Source organism: Pelodiscus sinensis, chromosome 10 (genome assembly GCF_052426305.1).
Source record: "Pelodiscus sinensis isolate ZL-2025 chromosome 10, ASM5242630v1, whole genome shotgun sequence".
Lineage (NCBI taxonomy): Eukaryota > Metazoa > Chordata > Testudines > Trionychidae > Pelodiscus > Pelodiscus sinensis.
The window spans coordinates 32,391,007-32,400,841 of record NC_143061.1 but is presented as its reverse complement, the minus strand read 5'-3'; the positions used below and the strand labels follow the sequence as shown (position 1 = coordinate 32,400,841).

Here is a 9,835-nt window from a genome sequence, read left to right as displayed (position 1 = left end):
TGGTAGTTCGGATTAGAGAGCCTAATCCGAACTACCTACTCTGTGCCACGTGTAGCCGCGGGCACGGAGTCCGAACTACCGGGGCTTTAAAAATGGCAGCGCCCGGCAAGATGCAAATGAAGCCCAGGATATTTAAATCCCAGGCTTCATTTGCAACTTTGGTTGCCTACATTAACCACCCTAGTTCGAACTAGGGTGGTAGTGTAGACATACCCTCAGTGACCAGATAAATGGCCTGGTAAAGACCTTAAAAAGAGGTGCTGGTTGAAGAAACAGAATGGTGAGAGATTTGGGGCACCTATGGTTGTAATGGCAGGAAGCCACCCCCCGCCCCTTCTTATAGCCCACTTTACTCCTCTTATGAGGGGGGTGGATGGTAAAGACCCAGCCATGGATTAGCTGGAGGGACGTGGATGGAGAATGAGAGGATGTTGGTAAAATTCTCTCCTCCTCCCCCTGAATGGTAAAGTCTCAGAAATGGACATGCTGGAAGGACCTGGATGGAAAAGAGGGGGACCTGAATGATGCCCCAGAGGGAATTACAAAATAAATATGGGGTTACCTGCACTGTACACTGTCATCTGCCGATTAGTCCCAGACATCCAATAATGATGTTGCAACTTGATTAAATCCATAACAAGTGTCTTCTGTCCTTTCAGTATAACTGGATGATACAGAGAACTACAACTCCTAAAAACCAAACTGGTCTTAAAACCACTCAGACTAACAATGCAGTACTGGTGGTGATTTCCCTTCAACACAGCATCAGTCAGGATACGGAGGGAAAGGTTTGCTGCTTAGATCACCACAAAATCCTGTTAGCAAACAAGGATTATTACATCAGGCAGCAAACACACACAGTGCTGCTGAAATTCTTAAAACTTGGCTCATCTTGATATTGACCAAGATGCCATTTAGTGAAAGATATTATTCAATAGCAATAAGTAGCTAGCAGTCAATACTCAAAATATTTTTTGAAAAAGAAAAACCTTGTGCCAACATAGAGTTGATCATGCTGGCCATGTTCCTTTTAAAATAGTTAAAGACACTCAATATAAAGATAACAGTTTTGAATATAGTGCCATCATCACTAAGACAAACAGAAACTGTTACAATAATTTTAAAATTACCTTTTATTTTTTTCACAATTTTTGAAGATACTGTGCATTCTGGCACCTTACGTTCCATGGTTTAGAGTTTGCTTCAAGTTTCTTTAAGTTACAAACAGTAGATACAGTAGAAATATTTAAAACAAATTCCTTTAAAATAAACGGTGAGTCAAACCTCTTTGGTTTAAAAGAAAGACTTCACCAATTTCATTTTCCTGATACAAAATTCAAGTAATTTTAAATAACAAAAAATTGTGTTTACAAAACATCTTGAAATTAAAATTTATCAGTGTTCTAAAAATAGCATTCTGATTTCCAGTATCAATCTGGTCAAACTATACATTTACAAAAATAGCTCATTTTAATTGAAGAACACTTGAGAAAGAAGTAACCTTATTGTGACAAGCTTTTCTTTAATCTTTTCTTTAACACATTTATAGTTCTTGTTAAAACCATTTTAAATCAAACTTATTCAATCTATTTCTCAAACTCCACAATGCATATTTTCTTTAGGAGAATATAGATGTCAATATTTAATATGAACTAAATATTTTTATAAATTTACTGAGGAGTGCTGAGGTGCACATTAATGCACAAAAAATGCTTTTTTATAAAACCAAAATTTGTATGCAATGCTGCTAGGTGAAGGGATTCACTTAATGCTAATTGTATATGTGGCTCTCTTCGTGGTTATAAAATATGCACAACACACAACTTTGTCTGCATCATTTTACTGAATGAAAACCATGAGAAAAGATTTGGAGATAATTTTGTATCTAGAATTTTTCATAACAGAAAAAACAAGCCATTTTAAAATGCACTTCTATTTTCCCTCCCTGCCCCACCTTTCAAGACAGCAAAATACAAAAATAAGCAGGATATTTTTACTTTGTGATTCAAGGCTCAGAGTAGACATTTGGGAGTGTCCAACATTTTTAAAAGTTTTTTTTTCAATGGTTTAGCTTAAAGTAAAGCTGCTGTCTACAGGAATTAATTTAAAGTTTCTTTTATCACCATCTTCTCGGAGGAAAACTATAAATAAGAGTTTATGTCAAAGAACCAGCCATTGGGTTTGAAGAGGCAGGAAAACAAAGTTACGGATCGATAAATGACACTGCGATGTATCTTGTTCCATTTAAAATGGGAAGTCCTTCGTGTAAATGAGTAAGTCTTCCTGGATGCATGAAGCTCCACCCTTTCCTGGGTGACTCAATTGAACAGTTGTACCTAATAAATTTGCATCCACCTCCCTGTTGCAAAAATCAGAACACAGAAGTTTAATTTGGGATATAATAGCATTTACATACAAGAGTTTTCAGCATGTTTTATTGTTATTAACAGATACTTAACAATAGATGAAATTCTCTATCCATTCTAGTAAGGTATATTTCTTAAGAGATACTTCCTTTCTAGCAGTACATGTGGCAGCATTACATGGCAGTAAGGATTTCAATCCCTTTTATTTTGGTAATCATTGCAGAGCAGATTCTTTACACTCAGTGGTGTTTTTGTTTCCAACCAATCATCCATTCAGTAACATTATTGCTAATGATAAACTAATTAATCACCTTTCCTAGGCCCTGGTTCAGGACAGCTGCTTTATTTAGGACAGCATAGTAACCCATGATCAAGTGTTTTTCTTTATCAGGTGTCTAGAGCCAAAGCATCTCTCCCCAAAATAGCAGTTTTGAATCTAAAATTATTTAAGATAATGGAAAATATGCTGCATGCCTCAGTGGAAAAAATAGAACAAACTGTTCTACCATGCTCCATGGGTTGTTTCACTGACAACAACAGGAGAGCAGCTAACTGTTCATCCTGACAACATATTGTTAGGGGGGTTCATGTCTCTTCCTCTTACACAAGTTTCTAGCCATGTTTATTTGGACCCAATGATGGTAATGATTAAGATAAATTCAAAAACAATATTTAGTTAAATGAATATTGCTTACCTGAAAATCTTCTCCTACTTTGTTGAGAGCAATGTTGATGGTAAATGTAGAAGAGTCATGATGAGGTCTGAGGGAACGCTGTCTGTCAGTAGTGTATTTTACAACAAAATTCAGCATGGCATATCCCTGAAATAAATGTGTAGCAATCCAAAAGGTTTCTCATCAGTGTCTGAATTTTTAAAACCACATATATGCTTATTTGTGGGAGCTGAACTGAAAAAAAACAACTCACTGGAAAGTGTTTCTGCTTCCAGTCCAATCAAAAACAGTTTTAATAACTCTGAATGTATTTTATCAATCATCAACACAACTGGCAAATCTAAAACATTTTCAATCAGCACATGAAGTAACCATTTTTTTAAATGTATAATAATCAAACAAAACTGAGTAAAGGGTAGTCTCTAAGATATTTCACGAGAAAGAAGATTCTTGTTCGTGAACAAGAAGTTTACCTTTGTATAATAGCCGGCAAAGACTTTTAGTGTTACTGGTGCAATGAACTCCCTAATGAAATGTAGCCATTCACCATCCAATCCGATTTGCTTCATATGAATATCATCAGTTGGGACATTTTCATAACCTCCAGATATACGACTATCCTAAAAAACAGAAAGAACCAAAAATGTGGTTTTTTTCCATTGCTTTTATAATAGGTTTTAATGTCTTTGAAAACTGCAGACATATAGAAATTAAAGGCAATAAAAGTGTCATTTTTAATTAAGTTCTCAGTAGTTTCAGACTACACCTTCCAATGCATTTTCTAATGAAACAATTAAAACATTGAAGTACATGAAGGCCTGTTAGTAAACATGTACCAGTTGTTGTTTTTTTTAAACAAGAGATGAACTTACACGATGTTTTCCTCCAGACCATTGTCCATAATGTTCCATTTCCTCCACCAGTTCATCACAGGCAGTCTCTGAAAATATGGGAAACCAAAACACATCGGGGCACGGCTATAAAAAAATCATATAATCATGTTAGAAATCATAGTTATTATTGTAGTAATTTTAACTGATGTCAAAAAGCAGCTAGGTACAGCAATAAAGAAGTCTCATTATTTCCACTCTAAAGTCAGACGTCAGATATATTAAAGGAAGAAATTCCAGATCAGTCAGTACAGTACATTGTCTTTTCACTTCACTGTAAAAGGTTATTTATTGTATTTAGCTCGTGTTCCTGACGGGGTGGGGGGTTACAATTACCATAAGTTTAAATTAATATTTTTAGATATTCAGGAGAAAAAAAATGATATGTAAATTGTAGGATTATTCTCATCTAAACCACAATATCTTTGCCAAAATATTCTCTGAAAAGCAAAATCAGCATACAATCAACTACTAGAAGGGACTTCAAGAAGTCTTCTTGTAACCTAGTCTTATCACCTATACCAAATGCAAGATTATGCAACAACATGTATTTGTCTAACCTGCTCTTAAACTCAAATGATAGAGATTCCACATCCTCCCTAGTCAACTTATTCCATTGTGTGTTCTGACAAATAGGAAATTTTTCTTAATATCCAACCTAAACTGTCCTTGCTGCAATTTACACCCATTGCTACTTGTCCTATCCTCAGATGTTAAGGACAATAATTTTTCTCCTTCCTCTTTGTAGCAACCTTTTATGTACATGGAAACTTATGTCTCGCCTCTCAGTCTTCTTTCCTCATACTAAATAAACCCAGGCAGTCATTTCCTGTTTTGTGTGTATGCAATTCATTTAGGAAGGAGCAATCAAGTACTTTGCATTTGCCCTCTTCGAATTTCATCCTATTACCTCAGAGCATTTCTCCAGTTTGTTCAGATCATTTTGAATTTTAATTCTACACACCAAAACACTCACCAGATTGGTATACTGTGCAAAATTTATAAGTATACTCTCTATGCTGTTATTTAATTAATTGATAAAGATATTGAACTGATCCTCATGAGATCCCACTTGCCTTTCCAGCTGGACTGTGCACCACTGATAACTACTCTCTGTGAATGGTGGTATGGCTAGACCACAAGTTTTTGTCAGAAAAAGGTACACAAAATGCACTCTGTATTTTGTGTATCTTTTTCTGATTCTTTTGTCAGAAGAGGTTTTTCCAACATTTGGCCTGTCTAGACTGGGTCAAATGTCCGAAAAAAGCTCTCTTTTCAAGGAAGCCCCCTTCTTCCATGTAGAATGAGGAACACGGGGGCTTCCGAAAGAGCGCATTTTCTCTTCCGCTTTTTTTTGCGGAAGAGCAAATGCGTTCCCTGGATACAGTGAAGTTTTTTCGGGATACCTCTGGGATACTCACATTTCCCCTTCCCCTTCCTGCCTCTCTATAAGAGGCAGCGGGACGGGGGGAAGGGGGAACAGGAGCTAGTATTGAGGGGGCTGGCTTAAAAGCTGCCGCCACCCCCCCAGCACCGACTCTGTGGTGCTGCCTGCCCCTCCATTAGCTGCAGCAACATGGGGAGCTTCCGGGGGCGGGGGGGTACTCTGCTCCCCGCTAGGATCCTCACTGTGGACAGGGGCTGCTGCTGGCTGGACAGGCAGCTCAGCTCACTCACAGTTTTCACTGGGTCCGGGACCAAACCCCACTGCAACTCTGCAATTTAAAACGCAGAAGAAATCGGGCAGCTTGCTCCCTGGCTCCTATTAAGTATTAAATTGCAGAGCTGCAGCAGGGTTTTTTCTTGAATCCAATGTGAGCCAGGACTAAGCTGCGCAGCCTTCCCCTATTGACTAATTGAGTAGTCAATAAAAATTCTATCTACTACTCAATTAGTCAATTAACCTGATTTTAACATCTCTAATTCTGAGGTGCAAAAGCTAAGCATTTGGCACAAACATCACTATACTGGGGGCAGTGAGATTTATTTGTGCAAAGAAAGGAATGAAGAATACAGTTTCCAATTGAAACAACCGAGGGAATTTAAATAAAAGGGGTGGAACAGAAGGTGAAATTCCACCAGACCACTGGAAGTGACATTCATCCTCTTGCAGAAAATTCTATGGGGTTCCCTTTCGACCTCAAATGTTCTTCATATTTGACACTGTTAAGATGGGCTTGAATAAAGCCCAAATGGTTAATGCACTATAAAAACAATTTTCCCCACCCCCCATATTCGCATTTACACATCAAACGTTATGAATGGAACACATCCAGCCTGACTCAATTAGAGTCAGTAAAACTGGTCCTACAATTGATAGGTATCTGCTTTTGCTGTTATATATATTTGGATTCTGTAATTTTCACTCCAACTCATCTGAGGAAGTGGATTAAACTCATGAAAGCTCATGATATATTTTTTATGAACTGCACCCTTCACTTGAAATAAGATACACAATTTGCGCAAACTGCATAACTTATTTTGATTCTATTTCGAAATAGGCATTTACACAGCGCCAAATTTCAAAACAACACACTATTTCGAGACATTCCTTATTCCTCGTGGAACAAGATTTACAGGAACACCGAAATAGCGGGTCCGCTATATTTCACAATAGGAGATGCATTCAAAAGACATGGGGTAGCTATTTCAGGATACCTCTGGTATCCCAAAACAGCCTTTCAGTGTAGATGCACTCTTAGTCTCTAAAGGGACACAGGGCTGCTTGTTGTTAAAGTTACAGACTAACATGGCTACCCCTCTGAGATTTCATATCAGTTGTAAGTCTCACTCAGAGGAAGTGGCTTAATGAAGTAAAACCACTACTTCTTGATGAACTTCAGTTTTCTTCGGACATCTCCCATCCAACTATTTAAAAGGATAAAATTTGCAATGCTTAGCAAGTTCTATAATGCAAAATTCAGTTATGTAGCCCTTCCTCAAAATTTCTAATTTTAGGATGCGATCACTTCCATTTTTTAGGTGCATATACAAACGGAGATCTACCCAGACTGCAGCTCATTGTGAAACGACAGTTGAAGCATTTATTCTATTCCATTCATTGAATCAAAACATAGGTAAATATTTGTTTTTGTCTGTCTCATTTTAATAGTATTAATACCAACCTGTTCCACTATATTTTCAGTGAAGATCTTTGAGTAGTTGGGGTTTATATAAGTTTCCTTCCAGTCCTGAAAAGAAGGATTTGAATGGATTAAACCACTCATTCATTTTATTTTTAAAAATGTACAACAAAAATATAAACATTAAATATTAATTTTACTACTCTGTAAATTCGTTTAATTGCTTCCTTTCAAATCATTAGAAGCAATTAAATATTTTACTATATCTGTAAATTAACTCTTAATTCTATTATTTCAGGAAACATTTGGGGATTTATAGGGCCATTTTAATGATACATGCATGTATTTCCTTTTTCCCCAGATTATGAATCAGATATTTTATATGATATGCTGCTACTGAATGTATTATGATGTATGTGTCTTGATATGCTTTAATATTGTCTACTACATAAAAACCATAAAAAGTTATAAATTTCAAGATGGTCATATAATGATTTATAAAACTTGTTTCATGCATAATGTGATATATACCACAGGATTTTCAAAAATCTGCCAGAGATCATTGTTGTAGTGGGAGGTATTGTAGTTGGCAGTTGAAATAAGTCTCCCAAATTCATGTCTGTTAGTAATGTACATAAAGACACCCTGTATCAAAAAAAAAAAAATACAAAGAAAAATTGTTAGAAAAACTGATTAATAGTAAAAAAAGATTCCGCTTTTAAGATTTTATGTACAGCTCCCTAAAACACAATATAGTATCGATCATTTCATTTATATTTTAGCTATTTATTTGTTTTGCTCTCTCAATGCGCGCACGTGTGCGCGCACACACGTGTACATTTTAACTAACTTTTTTTTTTTTTTTTTTAAGAAAATCTCTAACCTTTCACAGGACTGTTTCTGTTTCTGTCTATTACTGATTCCTAAATATGTATTTTTACTATGATCCACAATAAAAATGACATGTTTGTTCTCATTTGTTTTCTAATCAAATTAAGGCAACCAATTTTTTTTATAAAAATGCAAACATGTAATTGGAAAAGAAAAACACTTAATTTTTTTTTCCTTTAATAAAACTAGAAATGGTCAATGCTCTTGAAATACCTGTTTTCAAACAGAGCTCTCTGTTTGAATAAATAAAACTGACAACAATGTCTAAGGCTGGGAATTCTATCTGAAAAAGTTCAAGTACTGTCAAAAAACAAAACGTGCAAGTTCTGCTCTGCTTCAGTATATACACACACTATTAAGCAATCTTTTTGGTAATCAACCTGAAATAAAAATATCAGAAAATATAATACATGTTAAAATTATTATGAGAAAAAGAATCTCTCAGTGAGATAAACACCAAAACTTAAATGTGCTGCTATACTGCTTCATAAATAAAACCCAGGATATTAACAGGGCTCCCTTGATTGGAAATTAGATATCAGAAGGGTAGCCATGTTAGTTTGTATCTGCAAAAACAATGAGGAGTCCTGTGGCACCTTAACGACTAACAAATATATTTGGACATACACTTCAATGGGCAAAAAACCCACTTCAACAGCTGTGATAAGCATCTGCGGAAGTGGATTTCTTTGCCCATGAAAGCATATGCCCAAATAAATGTTTTAGCCTTTAAGGTGCCACATGACTCCTTATTGTTTTTATTAGAATTAGTGGCAGAAAATATTTTTGTTTAAAAGAAATTGGGTTTTCTTTTAATTTAACTGTTTTTCAGATCCAACCCTCATTTTACAAAGTTTTCTCTAGCTGACATTTGCACAACACAGAGCCATTCCCACTTGCTTCTGGACCTCAGTTTTAGATCTGAAAAAGTGTTAAACAGCCAGCATGGTAAAACGTATTAAACATGTGCTCAGTTCTTGTCCCTTACCAACACACTAACCAGTTGCAGCAGGGAAAACAAGGAGGGCCTGGCAAAAGTGGCTAACCAATGCTTATCACAACACTTTCCTATGCAATATATAATGGGCTTGATTCACCATGTTGTTGTTCAGGCTTTGTTCATGTAAGTATAATTTCATTAAAGTTACATCAGCATAAATCTGGAGAAACACTAATATCAATCAAGCCCTTTGAGCGGGGAAACAAATTTATTCTGACTTGAGAATGATTTTATATTGTTGAAATGAGGAAACACTACTAATATCTCTAGGACAGGAAGAATTTTTTAAGATCATACACTGCCCATATGCTTCTGACAGCATGCATATCTAAACTACATCCCTCTTTTGAAAGAGGGATGTGAATTAAGCAGATCAAAAGTGCAAATGAAGTGGGGATTTAAATATCCTGTGCTTCATTTGCATAATAGCATCACAGCGTTCTTCTGAAAAAGAGTATTTTGAAAGTGATACCACTGTCTACCTGCGGTTCTTTCGAAAAAAAAACAACCTTTTTCGAAAGAACACTATGACACAATTATGCAAATGAAGCATGGTATATTTAACTCCCCGCTTCATTTGCGCTTTCGATCTGCCTAATTTATATCCCTCTTTCGAAAGATGGATGTAGTTTAAACATAGCCTAACACATCATTAGTGCTTGTTTCCTTTTCCGAAAACATGACAAACTGAGACCAATTCTTGATCGCTTTTCACACATGGGGCTAGCAACAGGACTTATTCATGGGAGTAGACATGGCAGGATTTTGTCCAATGGTTGCACAAACACAAGCTATAGCAAAACTGAACAAAGACTTTGCAAATAAGTTAGACTACACAGGCCAGAGAAACTTTGCACTGTAATTTTTTGTGATTTTTTGAGTAATATTCAGAGAGGTTTTTAATTGTTTAACTAATTTCTCTAATAAAATG

General features: G+C 36.0%; 1 protein-coding gene across 3 annotated transcripts in view; it reads right to left on the bottom strand.

Moving 5' to 3' along the window:
* Positions 1–1,104: 1,104 nt before the first annotated feature.
* PLOD2 (procollagen-lysine,2-oxoglutarate 5-dioxygenase 2) overlaps positions 1,105–9,835 on the bottom strand; it is an 89,430-nt gene continuing 80,699 nt past the window's right edge. For 2 of the 3 annotated variants that reach the window (XM_075937669.2, XM_075937670.2), the window contains 6 exons: positions 7,545–7,658; positions 7,056–7,121; positions 3,913–4,017; positions 3,514–3,660; positions 3,062–3,187; positions 1,105–2,359 (listed from right to left, as the gene is read on the bottom strand). In XM_075937669.2, coding sequence (XP_075793784.1) covers positions 2,204–2,359; positions 3,062–3,187; positions 3,514–3,660; positions 3,913–4,017; positions 7,056–7,121; positions 7,545–7,658 — 714 coding nt within the window. In that variant the 3' untranslated portion in view covers positions 1,105–2,203. The remainder of the gene's footprint in view (positions 2,360–3,061; positions 3,188–3,513; positions 3,661–3,912; positions 4,018–7,055; positions 7,122–7,544; positions 7,659–9,835) is intronic. The other variant, XM_089780835.1, reaches the window with a different exon arrangement.